The sequence below is a fragment of the Natator depressus genome, chromosome 6 (assembly GCF_965152275.1).
Source record: "Natator depressus isolate rNatDep1 chromosome 6, rNatDep2.hap1, whole genome shotgun sequence".
Classification (NCBI taxonomy): Eukaryota; Metazoa; Chordata; order Testudines; family Cheloniidae; genus Natator; species Natator depressus.
In genome coordinates, this window is record NC_134239.1 from 88,282,666 (window position 1) to 88,310,290 (window position 27,625).

At 39.3% G+C, this 27,625-nt stretch overlaps 1 protein-coding gene across 1 annotated transcript; it reads right to left on the reverse strand.

Moving 5' to 3' along the window:
- Positions 1-1,224: 1,224 nt before the first annotated feature.
- On the reverse strand, positions 1,225-27,444 carry FBXO33 (F-box protein 33). Its single transcript, XM_074955893.1, has 4 exons — positions 27,018-27,444; positions 14,127-14,237; positions 8,797-9,482; positions 1,225-3,607 (listed from the first exon to the last, which is right to left on the reverse strand). Exons 1-4 carry the CDS (start codon positions 27,431-27,433, stop codon positions 3,336-3,338), a joined length of 1,485 nt encoding a protein of 494 aa, XP_074811994.1. The 5' UTR covers positions 27,434-27,444; the 3' UTR covers positions 1,225-3,335.
- Between the last annotated feature and the right edge of the window lie 181 nt (positions 27,445-27,625).

The window sequence follows — 27,625 nt, forward strand, 5'->3', positions numbered from 1 at the left end:
GAGGTTAAATAAAGATGGTTACTGATCAAAGGAAGATTTGTAAAATTCAAATACAATTGTGTAAGTAGATATCCATTATCAAAATGTTCAACTGTACATACGATTATTTTAAGTTTAAATATTCGAGCTATTTATGTACAAACCTTTAACACACACAGAACTGGTAAGTAAGGTCCCATGAGAAGAAAATCTAAGGGAAAAAGGAATTCAGGAGAGGTGGCAGTTCCTCAAGGAAACAATATTAAAAGGCACATCTGCGAACTATTCTCATGCAAAGGAAACATAGGAAGAATAGTAAGAGGCCAACATGGCTCCACCAGGAGCTCTTTAATAACCTTAAAATCAAAAAGGAAACAAAAAAATGGAAACATGGTTACCCTTAAGTCTGGGAAATTAGTTAAAAGCAAACAAAAGGAACGGTTTAGAAAGAGAAACAATATCTGACACTAGCGTTAAGAAAGAACAAATCTGATGCAGAATAGCACCTATCTCTAGGGCTTACAATCTAGTTTCACAAAACACTGGATATTAATATGGTTGGGGATTTTTTATTTATATATATTTTTTAAAGCAAAGAAACACTTATCCTCTTCATTAAGTTCTACTTGATCTTAGCTTCCTCCTGGACAGCTGGAGACTTTAACCTTAAATTTTAGTTGAATAATGGTAGCACCCCTTCTACTGCAAGCTGCTTTACAGGCACTACTGGGCTTACACCCCGAGTCCTGGATCTGAACCCACAATCCCAGTGGTCAAAGGCAACAGAGTCATGACACTTGTGCATTTCTGCCTTTCATTTGATGTTACTAAAATAAGAAACAGGCTACAGTTTGTTTCCCCTCTCACCACTACTACCCACACCCAAGCTACTTCCCTTTTCAAAAGGGGATGGGTTAAATGATTGTTTTGTAGACTTCGTAGAAGAAATTAAGGAGACACTCTAACACATCTTAGTAAGCAGCATGGTTTATATGATTAGTAGTAGTTTGTTATCCTAAACTTTCATTTTCAATAAATCAGGATTAAAATAATATTTGGCACACAAGCACACTGTAAACAGCCACTTGACAGTTCTCATGGCACAGCCAATCACTGCTATGGTGTGGCAGTTCTTTATACCAGTTTACCAAACATGTGCAATTGTCATCCACAATATGCAATTAGATTTATAAAAATAGATAAAATGTCAAACTGAAGCATTGTAGGTATTCATAATCTATTTAATAGTGGGACACTGACATGAATACTACAGTTTTCTAGAGCACATTAGATTTTGAGTTAAGCAGTTGCAACTGGTGCAGGAATTTCTCAGTCAGTCTTCTATATTCTACAATCTACGATTTACTGTATCAGACTAATAAGCCATATCAAATGTGCAATATTCGGTCTATGCTAGCTGGTCTAATTTGTTAATTACTTTATTTTATCAACATATTAGCAAAATATCAGCCAAATAAGAATTTACTGTATGATTTACTTTAGACTAAGCTTTGCTGCACCTCAACACAACGTGAACTAATAATTATACACAATTTATGAATGATTGCTGCAGCTTAATGCTAAAAATCCTCATGCTGATACAATAAAATATTTTACAATGATCAGTTTTTAATGCTTTATTCATTGATTAAAAGAATATACATTTAACATAAACCATACAACATCAGTCATCAGTTCAAACATTCAGCTGGTTTCCTTACATTTTCTGTCAGGAGTTTTTTAATCTGATCACATTTATAAGATAAAATCTCACCACATCTGGCATATACACACACTGTGCCAGTGGATTCACTCTACTGATGTACATATAAAATCCGCATGGTATGTGCTCACTGGAGACAAAACAGCGCACACCTGTCAAAAGGTCATTTTAATATAAGATGGTAAAACCATTTGTAAAACACATATAAACTTTTTCCATAAATAGAATCATATCTGGACATCTGTTGCATAAATTGTGTTTTCCAAAGCTTACAATATAGCAGCCAGGTCTCAGCACTGCTGGGCACCCATGTTGGCCACTTACTTTAATTATTGCAGACTGTCCTTTAACATTAAATGCACAACATTCGTACCACTTAAAACTGGGGTCAGGTGGAAGTCTCACAGAGACCACGTCTGTACCGCGGTTGCCCTGAAACAGTTAAATCGGCTTTTAAAGCCTCTCAGATATAACAAGATTTTAAAACATACTTCATGGAATGTTCTTCATGCATCATAGCAGCTCATACCTGTGATAGAACAAGCTTTGTATTTATTTCCTTTCCTTCCTTTACATTCACTATTCACAGTGAAACAGGTGCATGTTTGTTTAAGAGTTCTGAGGTTGCTGACTGAGCCACAGCACAGCTGTGTACCACAGGTCGAAATTCGACCTTATATATTACAATCTAGCAGTATCTGGCAGACCAACAGTTGGCCTGCCCCTGCCAGCATGTGGGCACTTCTTCATTTTTAATCTATTCTTTGGCAGCTGACACAGGCGCTGACAGAGAAAGTCCAGTGACTTGGTTGCTAGGGATTTCACGACTAATGTTTGTTTGTAAGCATGTACATTTAAATTTATATCTTCATTGTTATGGTTTTACCCCATTGGAATGTGTAAACTTATATTTCCTTTTAAATCTGGGCCCAAAGCTAACTCATATGGAGAAACTGATAGATCATGAGAATAAGAAGCTATGATGAATTTACAAAGGATAAGAAATCCTACAATTTATAGTCTAAGAGCTCGCAAATTCAGGTGAGTAACTGAAAAAAGCTACACAGTGCTACAGATTACTGCTTAATAACTGAGAATAAATTTAGAGAGTAGTAGTAATTCATGCTTCAGAAACTGCATGTGAAATTAAAGTGGAAGTTTACAGTGAACTGGCATTGGGTAGTATTCTCTTTCTTCCTTTTTTTAAAGCCTAATAAGTAGCATACTACCAGATTATATGACAATGATTGCATACAAATCCACTGGGCTATGGATATTAAAAAAAACTGGCTCCTGAGCACTAAACTCCGACATAATAGTAAAATAATAGAAGATGCAGTTACTCAGTAAAAAAAATATAGTTAGCCGGCAACCTCAGACAACCTTCGGCTCTATCTCTATAAGGTTTGGTAGACAAGTCCATTAACCGTGAAAGCCCTAAACTTTGCCACTTTCAGCTTCTAAACCAATACCCGACTACGTTCTTTGATCAAGAAGTAGAATACACATATATAATTCTATATATCTAATACTGATTAAACACAGCACAAAAGGGGTTAATTCACACTACTGAAAAACATAATAGGATCCTACTTGCATATGTAACCACAGGAATTGTAAATAAAAAAAGGAGCTAAATGCCTTCACTGAAGCTTTGCATCTCTCGATAAAAATGACGAGTTGGCTCAGTGAAGACACTGAGTAATTCTATGTCCATGACTGCATGCCAAGGTCGACCCAATCCAAGGGATACCTGCTCAATGAGGTTATGTACTGGATCCACATCCTGATCAGCCAGTTCACCTTGGTCGAAATCAATGCTTTCTTCTGTGACTTCAAGCACTTTCAAATCAGAGCCACGAAGACGAGCGATTGCAATGAGGTTATGGGCCCACACTGTGTAACCTGGGAGGGTGGGGGTGGGGGAAAAAAAACTGTCACTTCATTGTAGAACTGCTTTTTAAAAAGTGTTTAAAACCTGAGACCCCTGACTAGCAGGCCTTTTCCCCAACTGATTTTGCCCCTTTTCCATTTGGCAACCTTTTTTCTGCATTTCTTAAAAGTTACAAGCCATCAGGTTCAAATTTATTCTTATCAAGTGAGGAAAAAAAAAAAACCAACATTGTAAGTAGAACCGCTCCTCCCCCCCTCCCTTCCCCCGCAGCCAAACTTTGTTGGACCTGTCCCCTCCCCCTATAGAGAATCAATAAATCTACTATTCATACAAATTTTTATTTAGACTCTGGGACATACTAAATATTTTAGACCTACACTACTTGACAGTTTAGAGGTGCTATGTGCAAGGAAGAGTGCATGATTAATCATCTTAAGTGAAAGTATAGGTGTAAGAACTGCATTAAAACTGTGTTTGTAGTACAGAAGAACTCTGAAGAGGTTTGATTTTGCTGTGTTACAGTTAGACCTCTTTTCTATTACCAGATTCCATTTTTGCAGTGATTGTGACCTTTCCTCACAGAACATGGCACTTTCCATGAAAGCCAAGTCCCTTCAATTCTGAAAACTTTTTCACTCAACTACAAAATTATCTTAACTGAAATTAAATATGACAATTATAAAATGGTCTTTGCTACCTACTAGAAGTTCATATTGTATTTCCCCTGGAAAGTGAAGAAAAAGGCAAATTATATTCCCAATTACTAGCAAACTTGTTTTCCATAGGTTGGCTGAGAAAACATGCTGGGTTCCTCCTAGCTCACTGATACCACTAAGCACCATCCAGGATTTTCCTCTTCTTTAGGGTGCCCTCCCCTTCGCTTCTCCAGTTTATTCCTTCCAGCATGAGGTAGCTATACGCTTACTCTTCTTCCCACCTAACATGCAAATTCTCTTGTCAAAGTCTGGACTTGGAAAGCCTAGTAGAGCGGATGAAACTGTACAGTCTCATCCAAGCCACAGAAAGTTATCTGGTAAATACAAGCAAGATTTGACTCTCTCTGGAATGGTCTTCAACAATGTAGATAGTGGATTCTGTATAGCAGGAAACCTATGAGAAAACATCTCAGTGGGGAGAGGAGAAGGAGGCTGAATTAAATGAGGGAGTTTGATGAAGAAAGTGGAATGAGAATCTTTCACCTACTGCCCCTGAAGCTTCCCACAGAAGCACTGCTCAAAGCACTCTGCAGTCCAGGGCATCTGCAGATGCTGGCATGATCAGTGGTAATGCCTAATGAAAGAGCAAGGAACTCTAAAAGGCAACTTTGTAATGTTAACTCACTGATGCTTCCCCTGTCTAGGGCAGCGGGCTGGAAATCTCAGTGCACAAGAAACATCAGGAGGCTTAGAAGGCTGTAGGATACCAAACCCAATCAAGAACTCCACTTTTAGGTACTACTTTCCAGAAGAATCTTGAATGAGCTTAGCCAGTCCACTATAGAATTTAGAATTAATAGGTCCTTAGTGAGAGAAAGAACAAGAACATCCACAAGAACAAAGGGGGCAGCTTAACAAGGGCGATATAGATACATAACTACTGCTGCATGTGATGATTTGGAGGAACGTCATACCCTGGATTAGCCTTCTGAATACTAAGGTGGCTATCATGAGCCCTATAGCTTTTCATGTTAACTTCCGGAAGGAATGACTAGACTTCTGGTAAGATTTTAGGAGCCAGAAAGGACCCCAATCCAACCAAACATTTCACAAGGCGGGGGCTTGTAGAGATCCCTTACACCATGAAATCTTGAAGCACCTCTTCCCCAAAGTCTAAGGCTGCCTCAGGGAGAGCCTTTGCCCCACGGGGAAGATTCTCCCCCCTTTCCATGCAAGCTGGGTGGGCTTGCTTTTCAGCTCCAGAGACTGCCTCAGTACTTCCTCACTCTTATTGCTTCAGGAAGATTCACTCTAAGGTAGGTAGCAGATGTTTCGCTGTGAAAGCAGAAAAAATTCTTGAGGCCCCAGTGAGAAAGCACTTTTGCAAGAGGCACTAGTGAGGTAGATTTCTTTTAGCCTTATTTGATCAAGTGACAAACAGTAGCCAGACAGATGCAGATCAAGTAAATCCTAGTTACTGACTAGTCACCATCCTCTGAGCTGTCACAACTAAGCCACAGAATAGTTCATTCTGGCTTGAAGGCCTTTACAGCCTTCAAGCCAGGAGGGGGCGGGGGGGGGGGGGATCAGATAAAAGGGGATTAAATTGTTAGTGGGTGGCACTAAAACCCAGGGTTTGGTTTTTGTTTTAAAAAAGAACCAATTGCTGTGTTGAGCTTAAAGGGGTCTATTTTATCATTACATGTTCCTGAGAGGGTTTTTTTTTTTTTTTTTGTAATTGTTACATATAAGTACTTAGACAAATTGCAAGAGGAGAGGACAGGTATAAATAGATTTCATTAACTTCTTCTGAGAGTACAGGGAATGGATGCAAGAGAAGATTCTCTTCCCCCTTCTCCTTCTCTAGCTGCCACAACATGAAATGTAGTTATCAGCAAGTCAGACTCACTTTAAAATAAATAAATAAATAAAAACACCCAAAGCACTTCTAAAGTTAACATTGGCAGTAAAAACTGTCTCAATCGGGACTTAATAGGATAGAACTTGTGATTTCTGAATTGTAAAACGTTTAGAAGCTGTCATGTTTATAAGAACAATGCTTCCTTAAAAAGCAGTAGAAGTTATGGAGAACAGAACATCCAATATGAATATTTTAGCCTTTTCTGAAGAACCTAAAATTGATTCTTAAGATAAACAGCTGCATTTGGAACCTGTTACAGCAAAAATGTAGTCTTCACTTCCAAGTTCTTAAATATTTTAAACTAACACCGAACTTAGATGTTATTTTTATTTCAGCTGACAAAGTAACTTCCAGGCAGTCTGGTAGCAAAGAAGAAAAAGATCATATTTTCCCAATTTAGGCAAGTTACAAGAAGCACAGCTGAGATCTTGAGATCTGATTTCACCTATTGGGCATCTGTCTTTTCCCCCACTTAATAGCCAATAAGAAATTACACCAAGTTACTACCTTTTAAACAGTCTAAAAAGATCTGACAATTATGTAATTTCCAATTCTCTGCTTAATGAAGATTATTAAAATTTTGCTTCTCTATTGCTTTACCTGTATGTTTGCTGGATAGACATGTGACAACACTATACATTTCGATGCTGGATTTGTTAGCTTGTAAATTTACACAGCTGTTTGTTTTTATTTTATATTAGATAGGTCTTGGAGGATGTCTGATTTTTTCCCCCCCCTGTATTGTAAACAAAGTTTTTGGGATAACAACTGCTTCAAATCAATAACAATTTGGATAAATTTTAAAAGTTAGGTGGCTAAACCGAGGCACCTAAAATCATATTCAGCCACTTACAGCACAGCTATAGCAGAGAGTTTACAGCGGCGCAGCTGCACTGCTGTGAGCTCTCCAATGTCGCCACTCTAAACCGATGGAAGAGAGCTCTCCCATTGGCTTAACTACTCAAGCCCCCGCGAGCAGCAGTAGCTAAACTGGCAGGAGAAGCTCTCCCACCGACACAGTGCTACACCGGCACTTATGTCGGTGTAACTTAAGTCGCTCCTGGGGGTGATTTATTCACACCCCTCAGCGACCTAAACTATGCTGACATAAGCTGTAGAGTAGACATAGCCTCAGATGTGTTGGTTATGTAGAGTTAGAATTGACATTTGACTCTAGGAAACTTATAGTGATTATAAAGAAAAGCAAAGAATTTAATTTTCCCTATCTGATATCCAATGGAAAATAATTCAAGTTTGTCAGCTGAAGACTCTTTCTTGCAAGTATCTGACTCCCCCCACTTTGGGGTAAACAGTGGCGTTTGAACCCATGCCCTTCGGTGCTAAAAACATGACCCTCTGCCACTTGAGCTAAACACCCCCATCCTGCAAGCTGTCTGAAGGAGGAGTAGGGGTGCACTCCTATAGAGCAGATCACAGGATTGAGGCCTCAATCCCTTATCAGCGCCAGCAGACTCAAACCTCCTGTGGCTGGTCCACATAAGATATGAAGAGCCACACTACTAGTGTTACATTAGTTACATCCGATGAAGTGAGCTGTAGCTCACGAAAGCTCATGCTCAAATAAATTGGTTAGTCTCTAAGGTGCCGTAAGTACTCCTTTTCTTTTTGCGAATACAGACTAACACGGCTGCTACTCTGAAAGCTGTCATTAGTATTTTGTTTCCCTATATTTTTTAAACAAATATTACCTACTTTTGTCTGCTGTAGGTCACTAGTTGAAGTCAGATAATACACAAGAGTAAGTTCCTCTCTCTTTGAGCCTAAGTTCAGAATGGATTAGAGGTTTACAGTAATAAAATAGCTAGTACGGACAATTTATGACTAGTATATGGTGGCATTTGGCCAGGCACTCACCTAAAACTATTTCAGGGGAAGAGAAATGCAGTTTATGCTACTCTCTCTCCTGCAAGTAGATCAAACAGAGAATATATTCCAAACTTTGTCAGCCAACACTTCATCCTGTTAGCTGCTGCTAGATTCTCACTAGATTGGTAACACATCTCCTCTCACCCTAGCTTCATTGTGGGCCATACATATTTACAGCCAGGAAGATCACCTAACCCTCACTGCAAAATGAACTAATGCTAAGCAGCAAACATTTCCAATTCTCATATCCACAAGCATAGCTACTCTCTGGATAATACATAGTTTAATATAATAAAGATCCTCCACACACTCAGAATAAGCTTTCCAGAGCATGGAATATTATATACTACCCCCCCTTTTTTTTTTGGAAACTTACAAGAAAAATTCTTGCTCATCCTCATTTACACAAGTAACCTAGTAAACTTCAAGTGAGAACAGAGTTGCATAGGAAAATTTGTTAACAATCAGTAACTTACTAGTTATGTGATTTGTTATGAGGAATAACTATAACTATAGTATGTGGAATGACTTTACATTTTTCAAGTTTGATGGTACGAGAAAGTGTTTTTTTCAGTATCTGTATAAACAGCTTCTACTATTAACATCTCCTGCAAGATTTTTTAGGGCAGTAACTGATGTTATTAATACAAAGTGTATGATTGTGATTTTTAGAAAAAAGACTAAAGCATAAAAAAAGTCAAAGTCACTTACTATGTTTGGGAATAGAATTACCTACCATGAACTGCTAAGAGAGAGAGCCTTGTGCACCTCCACGCTAACAAAACCAGTGGATCTTCATTACGGTTGTCACTAAGATCTGGGAAACCAGACATATCTATCACATCATTCATTAATATAAAATGAGTGAGAAACTTGTCATACTGCCTGGATATGAGGTCAACAACAGCCCCTGAAACACAAGTGATGTAGCTGTCAAAGTGAATCCTCTCTAGTGGGATACTGGGCTTAAGAATTCTTAGCATGTCATCACTCTTGATATCAAAAGCCATAATATAGACCCGAAGATTACTGCTGTTGCGTGTCAGTGCCTTCCAATTCTCATCTTCTGGCATATTTTCCAAGGACTTGTGCATTATGGAAATTTTGTGGACCAGAAGAGAGAGTCGATGCAAAGGCACATGGTTGCTATCAGCCAGGACTCTTGCCATTTCAGCTGTAAAATCACAGAAATCCAAGGCGAGTGAGCGCAGATTCACAAAGCGCTCCAATTCAACTGCAGTGATAAGAGTGGTATTACCAGGGATGTGGTTGTCCAGCAAACTCAGGTGTTCCATGGTATTGGCAATGGGGTTTGATAAAGATGACAATGATGTGGGAGTAACTATTTGCAGCATAAACCCACAAGACAGCCACTTCAGTTGCCTGCTATTGCCCAATATTTCTTCAAATAGCTGTTGTATTCTGCAAGAAAAACATAAGCAACAATGACCCCATTAAATATGACTTAATGTGGTAATACAACTGCACAGCATTCTATATTTATTCAAGAAAGACTCTACTCTTTCAGTTAGGGTGCGATTCTGTAGCTGTGCTACGTGAAGAATTCCTCGAATAGTCAGTGAAAGTTCTGTATGTATGACACCTACAAAATCAGGCTCCTTAACTTCTACCAAACTCAAATGATGCTGCAATTGTGATTTATCTTAGGAAGGGAACATATGTATTGATTGCTCTTGTGGAAAATGTTGCCCTTTGAAGAGAAGTATCCCATATTTCTCAGCGCCAAACTCTTTTAAAACAAAAGTTTAAGGGAATCCATTCAGCCATTCTGGGGTTATACAAATATGAGTAAATACTACTTTAAAAAGCCTCTGATGCTTCATGCTCCGATACCTCTAATGCAGTCCTTGCCCAACAGCAAGCTTAGTATGTACAAAATATAGCCCTAAAAGCCCGTCAATGCTTTTTGCCAGATTTGGAGAAATTTGGTTTTGAAATATTTGAAACTGGTGAGCTGACCACACTCATTACACCTCTCTCAAGTGCAAACAATAGTGGGGTTCTTAAAATATTTTCATGTGTGCATATTGGATCATTCCTACAGTTACCAGCAATTATAAGAGTTTAAGTTGGGATGAGCATGATTTGGGCCTGGCAATATTTGTGTGCCTTTTTTTTGGGGGGGGGGGAGGGGGGGGGGAGCGACCCACACTCATCACACAGGAGGAGTATCCTGCATCTATCCTGACCACCTGTCCCATCCCTGTAACATTTTATGAACAGATCTTTAAGTTATATATTCATTTCACATACCATACCTAAGAGAGGAAGGAATTTGATTTGAATGTACAATTGTGAATCACACAGCTTCAGCACTGTAGCTAAATGCTCTGGATTGGCTCTAAAGAAATTCTTTGATCATGTTTCCCACAGCTGCTAAAACCCAGCTGAATTTTTCTCTTCCTCACCACTGACAAATGCTCTTCTGAGCACACAGTCACAGTACGTGTTCTAGTATGTATACATGCATGCATGCACGTACACCTTCATGTGCAATCTATAGCACTTGTCACCTAAGGAAAAATATAGTATTCGCAACACGGGAGCTGGGTCAGGTTAGATATGTTCCTGTTTAAAGGCATCAAGGAATGCAATGCAAAGATCTGTAACACAAAATTAAAAAAATCATGCCAAAAATCAAGTGGTTCCGAGCTAAATTGCTACATAGTATACACTGGGTATACATACATATATATACACAGACACACACACAGGCAGTAAAGAACATTATGTAAAGGGCATCTAATCTCAGAAGAAAATTAAAAATGAAAAAAATTGCCTGCGTGCATGTATATCTTTAATAATGTGCTAAAATGTGCTAGAAAGGTAAGCTCATCATATCTTGCAATATTGTATATAGTCACTCTTAATACACATCTAATATTTTAAATTCATTTTATAAGTTTTCCTTCTGCAATATTTATGAACAGTAAATCTGAAATGCGTGCATGTTCAACATGGTATGACTGCGTATGCCGAAATGTTTTCTTCTACAGTTCTCTCGATTTGATGCCTAATAACTTAAGTTGTGCTTCTCTAATGATGATGTATGTTTAAGCTTAAAACATAGTTTAAAATACTATTTGACTATTTTGCTTTTGATTACTGTAAACTGTATTGGATTAACCACAATTGCACAGTTGTAGCTTCTAATACTGTTCTGTACTAGAAGTAAGCTCATCCAATCAAAGCAGGGATGGTGAACATTTAGAACTCAAGTCTACAGCAGTTTTCAGTGATAATAGTACACAAATCCCTGAATTTTAAGCCTAATTAGACTCTGGCTGCAGAACTAGCCATCCATATGTCCACCAAAAAACTATATAGCCACTTCATCTAAAATTTTTCTAGCTATCTAATGCTGAGCCAATCCTTCTAGTTCCACCCACCCCATTTTAACCCAAACTATGTCAAATATTTAAACAACTCAACTGAGGGTACTTTATGTTACATAATAACTATATATTGGGCTAATAAAAATGAGGCCCAATAGGAAGCACAATGAAGTTATCATCCAACTACACTGCCATTCATTTTAACAATGCACTTCCAGTAAATCCTTTAACTGAATATGGTACCTCTACTATTGGAGAACACACTAATTTAACAGTTCAAGCTATGTTCTACAAGTTTAACTACGTAAGTACCAATTTCTAATAATTTCCTCATCTTATTTTCAGACTGTATGTTTTAATTTCAATTGTCTACACTTTTCTGATGAATAAGCCCTAGTTCTATCTTAATACATAGTCTCAGAACAATAGTTACCAAATGTTTTTGAAAGTTGTTCAATAATCTACACAGGATAGTGAGTTGGCGGTCTCAGTCCAGTTTTCTGTGGCTACCAGTCCATTGAAAAGCCACCCACAATTAGCACTAAGTGGCATCCTTGTTGACATGTCAGAAGAGAAGTCAAAGACTGAACAGACACAGAGACTGAACTAGTATTTTCACCCCCTCAAAAGTGGTCCTGAGTCAGGACTGAGGCATACTGGTAGGACTACGCAGGAAGCAAGTGCACGACTGCCGTCCATACTATTCCTGTTCATTGGATAATGCAGTCTCAATCCAGCACCATTCATAAGCACTAAATGCACTTATTTAAAATGGCTCAATTGGTATTTTTGGAAAAATTAAGATTAATTAACAACTGTTAGATGACGAAGTAACACCTCAGGCATAAGAGTTTTAAATAGTTACGTTTAATTCAATGGTGGAACATATTTTCTCTAACTGCACAATGTACTGCATTTACATGATGTATTGAACTTTCCCATAGCAAAGGTTAAATAAAATGAATTTGTAAAGAGAAAAGTAGGATAAAGTTACATTTAAAACAGTAAACTGCAAATATAGAGCATAAAAAAAACCTAGGCACTATAGAACCGTGTGGCATGCAACAAATCATCATAGTAGGAAGAGCACTAAGCATATTATTAAAAAACAACTACCACAACAACCAGAGTAAAAGTTTTTACTCGGATATCTATAAATTGTGCCTTGCTACCGCAATACAGTATGAATGTTGCATAATATCTCCCATTGATCTCAATTTCTGCATTACATAAGTACAACAGGGTGACAAAGACACAGTAGGAGATGAAGGTCTGAATTTCCACCATGTTGTAAATTTAAGTCAGGATCTAAGCATTACAGAGTTTGATATGCATGTACATACTAATCCATCTGTTGATATCTATGATAGTTCCAGAGCTACTTCAGCTACAGGCACATGGAAGAGGAAAGAGTACCCATCCCTCTCCTAGAATATTGGGATAAGCAGATTCCCCCCCCCCCCGGCAATGTAGATTAAAATTATGACACTCAGGGCTTATCTACATTGGCACGTTTTACAGTTATACCAGCATAACCCACTGCGTGGACACTACTTCCAGAATAAGAATGGCTTTTTCAGTTTATCTTACACACTTCCAAAAGGGCATAAGTAGACTTGGGAGGATTAGATTTTTGAGGATCGACGTTGATTTTAGTATACACACAAGCCAATAAAAATATATTTCCATCAATCATAAAAAATGTACAAATAGCCATAGAAAGAAAAAATGCTACTTGAGAACAGAGGTTGATTTAAGCATATTTACTTTGTAGATTTTGAATGTCACGTTGAAATTTGTATTTTAACGGTTATAAAGTTTTAACTTTTTGAATCTCAATGTCTACTGTCATTAAACAATTGTCTGAACCCCCGCAGTTTCCCGCAATTGTGTAAATTTGCATAGATTAAAATAAAAAAGATTAAAAGTAAACATTGATGTTATCTGGCAACATCGTAAAAAAATTATAAAAAATAAAAAACTGAGTTCTGCCAAGCCTAGATATAAGCTTTAAAAAAAACAAAACACCCCCACTCTGATTCTGCAATAAGAGCGTCCATATTTGGGGGGGGGGGGTGGAGGAGGGGGGAAGGTTATACTGATATAATTAACAGTTTAGATTATACCAATATAGCTTTCCTATATGGACATGCCCTTAGGAATTATTCTGGAAATAAGTAGTTCTCATCTTAAACAGGCAAGGAGTCTTATGATAAATCCTTACTTGGAGTTCACTTATGACTTTATTCAAAGTCACTTGTTTCCTAATATTTGTTTTTCTTGTATATATTTGTTTAATTTGTCAGGTGACTTCAATTCCTAGTGTAGTTCTCCACTCAGTCTCAGATCAGCAATAGTACATATAGTTCCAATGAAACCCTGCTCCTCTCTCCCTGGCCCCAACACCACCTCATTCTGTTTTAGAATCATCCCTTGCAAAAGTGAAAGTATTGTGTCTTCACGCACTGTCTGCAGAGACCACCACAAATTTGACAACTGAAGATGGTTTGTGTGACGTAGAGGCGAGGAACTTGACCAAGATCAGCTCTTCTCATATAGGTCACCCAATGACCATCAGATAACACAAAAATGGAAACCAGATGAAATCTCACTACCAAGCTGGAGCTTTTTCGACCTGATATCTTGCATTCTCATTATCAGTTCTTTGAGCCAGCATGATATTTTTGCTAGTGTGTACAGAAGAACTTACTGCTTAATCTTTTTGCCATCTGGGTCCACCTTGCTGAGGTATGTATTCGATATACTTCCATGTTGTTGCAGAATGCTTATATCCCCAAAAAGACTTAACTTCTGGAGGTTCCTACAAAAATAGGTTTTGTTAGTTTGCACATGAAGGTAAGGCAACAATGGGGAAATGTTAAGGACAATTCTTGAACACAGGTAGCAAGGGCACACTTATGCACAGGAGGTATCGTCCAGGCTGGAAAGAGTTGCACTGTCTATAAGTTTGGAACAACACACAACTTCCAAATAACTAAAGCTTAGATGGAGCTTTTCAGGGGGAGCAGCTTAAAACGCCAAAATCAAGAGAAGAAGCAAGAAGTCTGATCAGTTTTGAGTCACCCTACTATAATAGTATGAATACATATCTCGTTGTCTAGCAGAATGTTACTAGGAATACGCCTTGTGACATCTAAGTGCATGTTATCCACTTTCATCCTTACAAATTTATTTAAAATTCCATCAACGACACTGTATACATATCTACTTTTTATATGAAAGCTGTACTTAATGCTGAACACCTAGAACTCTAAGGCTATGTCTAAACTACAGCAGCACAGACACAATGTTGCAGCATTGTAGTACAGACATTTGCTACAGCAGTGGAAGGGGGTCTTCTGTCACAGTAGTTAATCCACCCCTCTGAGGCAATAGCTAGGTCAAAGGAAGAATTCTGGGGCTTAACTACATCTCTTGGATATGAATTCCCCCCACCACGCACCCACGCAGACACAACGTAACTAGGTCCACTTGAGTTTTAGGCTTAGACCAGGCCAGAGATAGGCCTACTTGTGGCACTTTAGAGACTAACAAATTTATTTGAGCATAAGCTTTTGTGAGCCAGAGCTCACTTAGTTTTTGTAACATGCTTCATCCAGTGGCCCATCATTCACAATATGCTTTTTGAAAGAGACATCCAAGATTATGATGTCTAACTATATTTAGGGCTATCAATAAATTGTAAACTCAATTAACGCAAAACAAATTAACTAATTTTAAAAAAGTCACGATTACACAGTTTTAATCTTACGGTTAAACAATAGAATACCAATGAAAATTTATTATATGGTAGAACCTCAAGAGTTACGAATACCTCAGGAATGGAGGTTGTTCATAACTAAGGCTATGATTTAATCATGGGTATTTTTAGTAAAAGTCACGGACAGATCATAGGCAAGAAATAAAAAGTCACAGACCATGACCTATACCATAAATACCACACCGGAGGTGGGGGGGGGGGGGGAATGGAAAGGGAGCCCCGGGCTTCAGAGCAGTGGCCAATGCGGCTGGCGCCACTCCAGCAGCAGCTGGCTGAGGGGTCACCTAAGTAGCTGGTGTGGCTGTCCCCAGGGCCTCCTGAGCAGCTCACTCCAGGGTCAACTGCTTGGGTAGCTCTGGGGTCAGCCACACTGACCACTGCAGAAGTCATGAAGGGTGCAGGAAGTCACTATTCATAACGCTGAAATGTTTGTAACTTTGAACAACACATCATGTTTGTTCTTTCAAAAGTTCACAACTGAACATTGACTTAATACAGCTTTGAAACTTTACTAGGCAGAAGAAAAATGCTGTTTTTAACTATCTTAATTTAAATGAAAGAAGCACAGAAACAGTTTCCTTACTTTACTAAAAAAAGGGAAAGTTTAAAAAAGTTTGACAGTTTATGATTGACACAGTTCTGTACTGTATTTGCTTTTTTGGGGGAGAGGGGCGAGGGCGGGGGAGGTCTCTGCTGCTGCCTGATTGCATACTTCCAGTTCCAAATGAGGTATGTTCGTAACACTGAGGTTTTACTGTAAATATTTTTGGATTTTTTTTTCTACATTTTCAAATATATTGACTTTAATTACAACACAGAATACAAAGTGTACAGTGCTCACTTTATAATATTTTTGATTACAAATATCTGCACTGTTGTAGCCTGCACTGCAAGGTATTTACGTGCCAGCTATGTTAAACATTCATATGCCTCTTCATGCTTTGACCACCATACCAGAGGAAATGCTTCCATGCTGATGACTCTCTTTAAAAAAATGCATTAATTAAATTTGTGACTGAACTCCTTGGGGGAGAAGTGTATGCCTCCTGCTCCATGGTTTCGCCTGCATTCTGCCATATATTTAATGTTATAGCAGTTTCAGATGACGACCCAACATATATTGTTAGATTTAAGAACATTTTCACTGAAGATTTGACAAAATGCAAAGAAGGTACCAATATGAGATTTCTGAAAATAGCTACAGAACTAAACCCAAGGCTGAAGAATCTAAAGCGCCTTCCAAAATCTGATAGCGATGAGGTGTAGAACATGATATCAAAAGTCTTAAAAGAGCAACACGCCGATGCGGAAACTACAGAATCCGAAACACCAAAAAGAAAATCAAGCTTCTCTTGGTGGCATCTGACTCTGATGATGAAAATGAAGGTCCTTCAGTCCAAACTGCTTTGGATCATTATCAAGCAGAACCCACCTGTTCTCACTTTCAGTTGACACTGTAAATAAGAAGCAGGCAGAATTATCTGTAATATAAACTTGTTTGTCTTAGCGATTGGCTGAACAAGAAGTAGGACTAAGTGGACTTGTAGGCTCTAAAGTTTTACATTGTTTTGTTTCTGAGAGCAGTTATGTAAAATATAATTCTACATTTGTAAGTTGCACTTTCACGATAAAGAGATTGCAGTATAGTACTTGTCTGAGGTGACCTGAAAAATACTGTTTTATCTTTTTACAGTGTAAATATTTGTAATAAATATATAAAGCACTGTACACTTCGTATTCTGTGTAACTGAAATCAATGCATTTCAAAATGTAGAAAAACATCCAAAAATATTTATAATAAATGCAACTTGGTATTCTATTTAAAAGTGTGATTAAAACTGCAAATAATCACGACTTTTTTTTAATCTTGCAATTAATTGTGATATTTAAATATATATATATATATATATATATATATATATACACACACACACACACACACACAGCCCTAATAAAATATACATAAATATATAAATTCATTCATGATATACATGGGTGAGCACATTGGTCACTTTCACTTTCCCCTATACAGACAATTTCTCCCACTTATGTGCCCCCTGCCCTCCAACAACCAGTGAGGGAAAGACATTAAAAAACATGATGGTAAAAACCACAAAAGCAGGTACAGCAGGCTCCAATGCAGGTGTGTCACCTGACATACTTTTAACAAGTATGTCATTTTTCAAAAGTTAACAGGATTCCTTTAAATATTTACATATTCTATAGGTATAATTTATTCCTAGGACTCTAAAACATGTTATTTTTGGTAGTGTAACATTCCATGAATCCTAGTGAAAATTTGGAGGATTGCAAGAGTTCGAACCATCTGTTTATTTTTGTCACTATAATTTAATCTATAGTTTACATAGAAGAATGTACAAACTTAACTCCTATTCCTGCTGTTTTACAGGTAACATGTTGCTACTTCATCACAGCAATTCCTAGAGGCAGCACGATCAGTGCCAGTGTATACATGAAGAACCATGTAGCTTTAGTACTGTGCTGGTGAATCATCTCCCACATATATTCTGATATATGTATAAAAAATTAGAACAGTTGCATTGCTCCAGTGTGTGCCGCGACAAAGAAAGGGCTGATTGCAGAAAGTTGTAAATAATATGGCCATGAACAAGCCTAGACCAAAGCACATTCTCAGATCCTTTTTCAATCATTTAATACTGCTACTGGCACCACAAGAAATGTGATGAGGAGCAGCTTTTGCATGAACTCCCTTATGCATGCTTCAAAAAAAAAAAAAAAAAAGTCACCACATCTCCAGGACTTAAAACTTTAAAGGTGCTACATCCAAAAATCTGTTCCCAAGTTTACTATGTGAATATTAGCAACACTAAAGCCCATGCTGCAGTGCCAGGGAACCTTCCCTGGACTCTTCACTGCCCTTTACTAGAAGATGACTAAATCTTCATAAGATATTTCACTTGCAGTGGAACCAAGGATATGTAGAGGGGATGTCTCACTTCCCTAATTTTTAGGTCCAATCTATCACCCTTTATAATCACTGTGAACTAGCACTACTAGAAATCTCTTGTTTAGTTTGCGATCTGTCATCACTTCCTACTCTGATTTTCTAACAGCTGTCTCCTAGTTGTATCTGCTGTCTATTTCCTCTCCTAGTGAATGAGGGACTTACTAGCAAGTCCTCAAATACTTCACAGCAAGCTACACCTAAATACCTCAACAACGTTCCTGTAGATACAGCTTTGGAAGTTTTAATTAAAATATAAAAATGAGTATGATCAGTAGAGTAGCCCAAGTTATTTGATATTCTATTTAAATATAATTTTATGCTGACTATTCTCATTTTCAGTATGCCTCAGATTTTTATATTAAAGATGCCTAACTACTTCAAATAAAATTGTTGGGTGAGGGGAAAGCTCAAGATTTTGGCAGCAGAGAAGGGGGGAAAGTTGGGGCTTTTTGCCCCTAGGAAGCAGAGAGTCAGTTTAGTATGATGAGGGAAGTAGGATGGCTGGATGTTTCTGCTAAAATGATTGGCAGCATCATATGTAATGCTGAAAATGAAACTGTCGTCTTTAGATTTCAGAACAAGTCATTGAGATGAATGAGGCAGTTCATATCTTTCAGAGCATCTGCAGATTCAGGAAGACATTACATTATAACACACAAGGGCTAGAAACTACCTTTTTAAAAGCTTCAATCTGGAAAACAGTGCTGTACAAGTGATTAATTATGCAGCCACAAAACTACATGGCACACAGGGCCTGTTTAACAGTCAGCATCATCTCACTACTTATAGCTGTTTTGTTTCAAGATTACATTAGCAGTAGTAAATTGCTGTAACACTTTGTGCTAGACAGTGTACACACAACTATAAAGTCTCTGCCTCAAAGAGTTTACTATTTAAGTAAATAATGACAGCTATAGTGCAACTTAGTTCTGTTCTCTTTTGCATTTGCTAGTCACATGATTATCACCACCTGTAAGTTTGATCATGGCTGAATTCATATCCCCTATAGATCATTAATTAAAATAATGAAACAACAATAGTGATCCCTATGCTGTACCACTTGTTTTTTCTGATTCCTGCTTCAGTTTTACTATTATGATTGATTGAGAAAGGAAAAGAACAATTACTACTGAATCATTTTATTAAAGCAGCAACCAGAGGGCCCAGTTAGGATCAGAGTGGTGCAGTTCTATGTACTACAAACACATAGAGGCAGTCCTTGTCCCAAAGAATTTACCATTTATGATTTCTCAACCATGAGATTCTACTTTTAAATGATCTGATATTTCTCCAGCTACTTTTAACTTTGTCCTAACATGCCACTGCATCCTCTACTAATTTAGTAATTGCACTAGACTAGATTTGCTTGCTGTGCCCTATTTTTAATAAACTCATTTTTTTCCCATTACACATTTTTCAACCAAATTTCACATAGGCCTTGTTTACGCACAGCAGGATTAGAGAATGGTAAAGTTGCTCAATCATGGTCTATGGTAGCAATTCCACCATTGCTTGCTAAATGAAGCTGCCTGTACCAAACCAGCGGTGGGGGAGTTGCTGAAGAGTCTCAGTAAAGATGCGGCTATTCTGACTTCCTCAATATGCTGAATATTTGGCCTGTTTAATAATCCAGGAGCCTCATTTAATTTAATTCCGGAAATTCTTTAAAACAGATTTTGCTGACATATTGGAGTTTTACTAAAAATCTAGATTCTTCCTCTGTACACTGATACAGATCAGGCAGGTCACTGGGGAGAGAAACAAACAGGAGACAGACAGACATCAACCCCTTCCTACTTTTTCCCAGAACGGCTCTGACAGGGTAAGACTACACTTGTGGATTTCAACACAGCAGAGTAAAAAAGCAAATATTTCTCCCTTCACCGCATTCCAAGAATCTTCCTGAAAAACAACCATCTTAATAAAAGCATAGATATTCTGATGACTCATGGAAAGTTTCCCCATACCTACTACTTACTTAGAATCTTTTGTTTTAAGAGATTATCTGTTCCTGTTGCTCATTCCCCCATCAGAAGTCAATCCTCTGCGACCCTCACAATTTGTTGTGATAGATATTGTTACAAAACAGGATTTTGACTTCTGGTCAAAAACAAGCAGCAGGAGTAGAACTGTTATCAAACACCAAGATCCTTTTTAATGCCCATGTACTCAGTAATAAAGAATGAAGAAACTTTTTTTCTAAATACAGTACAAGTTTTGTATTAACAGACTGTCATTCATAATAAATTTGCAATAACTCTGGATCTGTATGCCTGTAATATCAAACACAAGATTTATAAAATGGCCCTCTGGAATGTAAGTGATTTCCAGCAGCAAGACTGTCAGTATATTTTATGTAATTCGTTAGCAACTGTTAGTAATAGCAATTCATTAAATCCTTCCAGTCTGTGAGAATTAGCGAAGTTCTACGTAGAATTTTTTCCAAATTTTCACATAATCATCTGCTTTAACATCAGATTCGTTTACATCTTCAGCTTTGTTTTGTACAGTGAATGGATAATTTAGCTAGTGGAAAAAGTGTACATCATCATCCAGTACCCAACAGAGCATCAAAATTCCTCCCTATTTTTAGTTTTACAGACTAACATTTGTTGTGCCTCAGGTTCTTTGGTATACATCCTCAAAGAACCATACAGTCATCAAAAAGATTTTTTTGCACTTAAAGTTTTTTGAAAGTTATATTGAACAGTACAGTAATGCAAAGAGTAAGTTTGATTTATAAGACCACAATAAGGCATGACAGTTTACTTACCAAAGTTGAGGTAGTTAGCGCTGTATTTTACAAAAACACTTACCCCACGATGGTAAGAAATCAGAGCTGCAGATTCTCTGGTTTCATTGCCAGAAGGACATCCCAAGAGGCATGAAAGAACCACCTGATTCTCAATCTTCACTCATTCCCTTTGGTGCCTTTGATATGACTCACACAGAAACTAGAATCTCTGCAACTTATTAGATATATTTGTGGTATAGCAATGAGTAGAGCTGCTTTCCAAACAGTTGACTTGGGTTCAGTTACCCCACCAATGGAGAAATGCGGCTATTGCCTGAAGGCATACTGGACTGAATAAACCCAATCTCGTCTGATCTCAGAAGCTAAAGAGTGCTGGGCCTGGCTAGTACTTGGATGGCAGACCAAATGGGCAGGACCAAGCATACACAGACTACCCTTGACTGGTGTCTGTCCAACTTGATCTTAAAAATCTCCAATGACAGGAATACCGTAGCCTCCTTTGGAAGCCTATTCCAGTCCTTCCATATTAAGGAAAAACTTTCGAACATAAATCTTCATGCTGCAGATAAAGCTGATTACCTCTTGCCCTACCTTCAGTAGACACAGAGAACAACTGATCAACATCCTCTTTATTACACCCCTTAACATACTTGACGGCCTTTATCAGTTTTCTTTTCTCAAGACTAAACGCACTCCATTTTTTTTTTTTTTAAAAACCTTTCCTCATGCATCAAGTTTTCTAAACTTTTTGTTGCTCTCCTCTTGACTCTCTCCTGTTTGTCCACATCTTTCTTAAAGTATGGCACCAAAAACTGGACACAGTACTCAAGCTGAGGCCTCACCAGTGTCAAATAACTGTTCCACTCTATCTCCCATGTTTTATATACAACACTCTTATCAATACACTCTGGAATTATATTAGCCTTTTTTGCAACTGCATCACACTGACTCACACTCAATTTGTAAGACACTATAATCCGCAGATACATTTCAGCAGTACTATCAAATAGACAGTTATTCCCCATTTTGTAGCTGTGCATTTGATTTCTCTCCTTCCTAACTGCAATACTTTGCACTTGTCTTTAACAAATTCATCTTGCTGATTTCAGACCAATTCTCCAATTAGTCAGGGTTATTTTGAATTCTAATCCTGTCCTCCAAAGTGCTAGCAACTCCTCTCAGCTTGGTATTATCTTCAAATTTTATAAGCACTCTCTCTCTTCCATTATCCAAATCATTAATATATTGACTTGTGCTGGACACAGGACAGACCTCTGTGAGACTCTACTAGATACATGCCTCCAATAGGACAGTGAGCCATTGATAAGTATTCTGAGTACAGTTTTTCAGCCATTCTGCACCCACCTTATAGTAATTACATTTGGATCACATTTCCCTACCTTGCTTATGAGAATGTCACATGGCATTGTGCCAAAAGACTTACTAAAAAATCAAGATACATCGTATCTACAGCTTTCCCCCATCCACTAGGCCAGTAACCCTGTTAAAGAATGACGTTAGACTGGTTTGGCATGATCATGGGTAAAAGCTAGTGATTTTCTATAGTAAAGTACGAGCAGCAGAATTCATTTCCTTAGCAACTTAGAACAAGAACTTGTTTGAGATTAGCGGTCTTCAGCAAATACAGTTACTCTTAGGTATTTGGGGTTCTCAATTTGAATTTTTAGCGTCCAAATCACTTAAGACAACGCTGTGAAGCTGTCCAGGTGATCTTTTACACACCATATTATTTCTGATTTATGTTCTAAATAGCTCTCAAGAACTATGCAGTTCAGGAATAGACAAACCCACATGTGCACACAATTTGAGAACTCAAGCATTTTAGCATGAAATTCAAACATGTATTATGCTTGGGGTATTTATGGTGGGAAGTATCTATGCATTAGTGAACCGATAGTATAACTGGCTCTACCAGAATAAGTACAATGTTTTTCCATCTCCAATTATTTACATTCGTTTAAGACCCATGTAGCTTAAAATGTGCAATTTGGCTAACAGTAAAATTTGCAAGTCCATACACCATGAATTACAATAAGCTTTACTGCACGAGCTCTTATTTGTGATAGGAAATTTCAGATGGAATCTGTTCTAGTTGAATGAATATTACCAAAGGAAAACTTGCCAATGCTGTGACATAGTTATGACCTGAATCTGAAGTTAGTCATTCACTATATCACTTCTACTGCATGTTTTTATATGTTGTGATTTGTCTGTGTATACTGTATTTTGCATAGTGCATGACACTGCACACTTCAGAAGCTGAACTAAACTGCTGGAGTTAAATGTAAAAAGGATTCACAGGAGATTCTCCACAACAGGACACCTGATTCCACCTTAGCAACAAGACAATGATTCTTTTGTCAAGGGACCTTGAAGTGCCAAGGCATTTCTCCACCACAGTTCATTTTAATTAAAAGGAGCTAAATAAAAGGCGGGGGGGATTTTAGCTATATCAACATGTAGCACAGAGAAGCAAACATTTTACTGAAGAAATGTCTAAAGCATCCACCAATTTGAAAAGGATGTATGTAAAAAGTAACTTGGCAAAGTAGTAGAGCAGATTAAGAATAGCAAAAGCTCCCTCCTAATATAAACACACTTGTTGGGGAATAGGAGATAGCAGCAGAGAGGTAGTAAATTTCAGGAATGATACTATGTATCATCTACAGTGTGTGAGAGAACTTTTCACTGGGCCACAGCACACTAGAAATCCACTCACATTTACATTGTTGCCAAGTTAGTATTATAAACAGTGTGTGAGACTAACATTTTGTTGACTAATTTTTAGTGATGCAGAAATAAAGACTGTCCGGCCTTTTTAAAAGAACTCCTGCACTATGGATTATAAACAGGGCCCTACCAAATTCACAGCCATGAAAAACGCGCCATGGACCGTGAAATCTGGTCTTTTGTGTGCTTTTACCCTATACTATACAGGTAAGAGCAGCGTTTCTCAAATTGGGGGTCCCAACACAAAAGGGAGTTGCAGTGGGGGCGGGGGTCACACGGTTATTTTTTGGGGGGAGAGTTCATGGTATTGCCACACTTACTTTGGTTCTGCCCTCAGAGCTGGGTGACCAGAGAGCAGCGGCTGTTGGCCGGGCACCCAGCTATGAAGGCAGTGCCCCACCAGTGGCAGCACAGAAGTAAGGGTGGTAATACCATAACATGCCATCCTTACTTCTGCACTGCTGCTGGCAGTGGCTCTGCTTCAGACCTGGGCCCCTGGCCAGCAGCTGCTGCTCTCGAGCTGCTCAGCTCTGAAGGCAGCGCTGCGGCCAGCAGCATTGCAGGAAGGTAGCAGTACCACAACCCTCCCTAAAATAACCTTGCAACACCGCCCGCCCCCCAAAGTCCTCTTTGGGTGAGGACCCCTACAATTACAACATTGTGAAATTTCAGATTTAAATAGCTGAAATAATTAAATTTATGATTTTTAAAATCCTATGACAGTGAAATTGACCAAAATGGACTGTGAATTTGGTAGAGCCCTAATTATAAATACCGACCTTACAAAAAACATCAAGTTCAGACAGAGTCTGCTGAACTCTCACACCTCACACAGTCTGATAGATCAATATTGATACAGAAGTTTTCACTTACTGGCAGTTGTATTTTCAAGTCAGCCAACAAGAAAGAACTAACGAATTGTAACAAAGCTTGACAACAAAGAGTTATAGCAGCAGACACAGATGATTGAGACAGACAGCTCTAAACTGTTGACAAGTGGAAGAATAGAGTAAAACATGTACTAAAATATAAAGGTTAGGGTTCTCAGTTCAGAGCTGGAGCAGAACTGAGGTTTTCAGAAAGTAAGCTTTGTCAGCGAGATGGCTGAGTGTTATAACATAGGAAGTGTCTCTGAGCTAACTGCAGTAAAGTGGAGGAACGGAAAGACATATTTGGCAGGTGAAAAGTATGTACTCATCTAAAACCAAGGAGGGATTATATTAATTATTCTCTAGCTACAACTCAGGAAAAAAAAGCATGAAAAAACCCAAACAAAAAAGATTTCTCCCCAAAGCCATAGAAGCATGATGGCCCTAACATGTTCCGATTTTGTACATCATTGTATTAACTTTTCTGATAGTCTTCCACAAACAGTAAATCAGCTTAAGATACCCAAGTTAAAAAAAAAAAAAAAGCTGTAAATGTTAATTGTGTAATGGTGGGGAGGTAAAGTTTTTAATTTCTTCTTGATCCCGGGATCCCTTTCCAGCTATACCCTTGCCTAATATTGATGGGGAACCCTGAAGCATCTTAATGGGCCCTTGCTTTTCTGTCTTAGTTGTTTATATGGCTACCATTATCACAGCGAAGTAAGGAAGTACTGTCACCACCATTTTACAGAGAGAACTGAGGCACAAGTAGACTCAGGCCTGGTCTACACTGAGGGAGGGAATCAATCTAAGTTACACAATTTCAGCTACATGAATAACATAGCTGAAGTCGACGTACTTAGACCTATTCACCGCAGTCTCTTCACTGTGGTGAGTCAACTGCTACCGCTCCCCCGTCGACTCCACCTGAGCCTCTCGTGGCGGTGGAGAACACAGGGGTTGATTTATCGCGTCTAGACTAGATGCGATAATCAATCCCTGCTGGATTGGTCGCTGCCCACCCATCCGGCGGGTAGTATAGACATACCCTAAGAGTCCAACATCGTTCAGGAAGACTGTGGCAAAGCACAGAATTGAACCAAGGCCTCCCAAATTCCAAGCTAGCACCTTAACCACTGAACCATCCTCCTCTTTATCATCATCTCCCAAGGTCAAAGGTCACTCATCTTTAATAGTTTCTTTCTGACTAAATACAAGATTCCTTCTAATAGAGACTAAATTGCTTCAGAAATTACTGAGTGTCAGGCACCCGAACTATTATTATAGTTAATATATTTTTCAATACCAAGGTTACATCACAGCTCGGTGGTGGGAGGAACAGTGTAAATTTAAAAAAGTGTAACGTGTACATTAGTGTTTTCACCACAATGTATCTGTTGGGTCTGTTCATGCATGAATAAAGTATGAAGACACATTTAAAGTATTTTGAAACAATGGAGTCTAGATACGCACCAGAACTCAAGCTTATAGCTCTGATCCTCCCTACATTTGATTTTGATTTCTTTGAACAGCTCTAATTATCCTTGTATCTATCACAGGGCAGTGTAAATTGTCAGTTAATCTACTTCTATACCTTATGTTATATTTATATTCCACAGCTGACATGATACAATGCAAAATGTGTTTAAGTTACTTTATATATTGTAACCCTAATGCTGTTTGATAAAGAACTCCAAAGACACTAATTTAATAAATTATTACTATATGTTTTACTTACTATTTATGAAATACTCCAAAGTTTGCACTATAAGAAGTGATGGAAATTACATTTCACAGATACCAAATAAAGCTTCATTTGAGACAATTTCTTACACGCTTAATTGTTACATCTCATCAAAGCACAGTTCCTATGAATATGGAACGTGATGTGTGAATTAGCTATCAGTTTGCAGATGCTTCACAATTTATCTTCATGAAGCATCAGCACACACAGTCCATGACCTATTCCTCACTGTGGCCTCCATTATGCCCTTTATTTTAAAATATGCACAGGTAAATCTAATTGGCTTCCAAGATTTACTTGAATACACTTTCCGTAAGCAGTTTTACTAAACAAACTCTTACCCCCAACCCTTCCTTCTCTGTTTAGAGCAAGATGTTTCTACTAACATATCCCAGGAAGGAGACCGAGGCCGGGCGGATGAGCTAGAGAAAGGGGCCCACCCGGAGGAGTCCCCCCCACCCCCAAGAAAGGGGCAGGGCAGGAGGCAATCCCCCCAGGGGAGGGGCCGGGCTGGGGAAAAGGACCGGGCAGGAGGGGATCTCGCATAGGGGAGGGGGTCAGGTGGGCGGGCTAGGGGAAGGGGCCGGGCCGCAGGGGGGACCCCCCCGCCAGGGAAGGGGGCTGGAAGGAGCTGGGCCTAAGAGGTCTCCCCCCACCCCGGATGGCTTGCGCCCGGGAGCGGGCCAGGCCGGGCCGGAGAGCCCCGCGGTACCTGTTATTGCGGACGCTGCTCAGCACGCACAGCACCAACTCCAGGTAGGTCCTCAGCAGGTCCAGCCAGCGGGGGCAGAGCGGCGTCTCCCCGTCGGCCGCGGCCGCCGCCCCCTCGCAGACCCCGCCAGCGCCGCCGCCGCCGGGGTAGTTGTCGGCGGCGAACTGGACGCGCAGCTCCCGCACGAACCAGCCGCACTTGCGCATGAGGAAGTCGAGGCGCGGCCGCTCGGCGGGGGCGACGCGGAGACTGAGGCGCAGCCGGGGCCACAGGGCCGGGTAGAAGAGGCACTCCCGCCAGTGCGAGCAGGCGGCCGAGGCCCGCAGCCGGTCCGGGCCCGCCAGGAACGAGAAGATGTGAACCACCAGCTCGCTGGGCAGGGAGCCGGCGCCCACCGCCTCCCCGCACACCGCCATGCCTGGCGCCGGCCCGAGCCCCGCTGCTGCAGCCCCAGGCCGCGGCCTCGCCTCCGCCTCCTGCGACAAAAACAACAACATCAATGACTAGGCGGAGGGGGCGGGGGCCGGCCGAGACTCGGCTACTGCCGGGGCAAACCACCGCACCCGGCCGCGGGGGAGGAATGGATCCTACCAATTAACTCGTAGAGG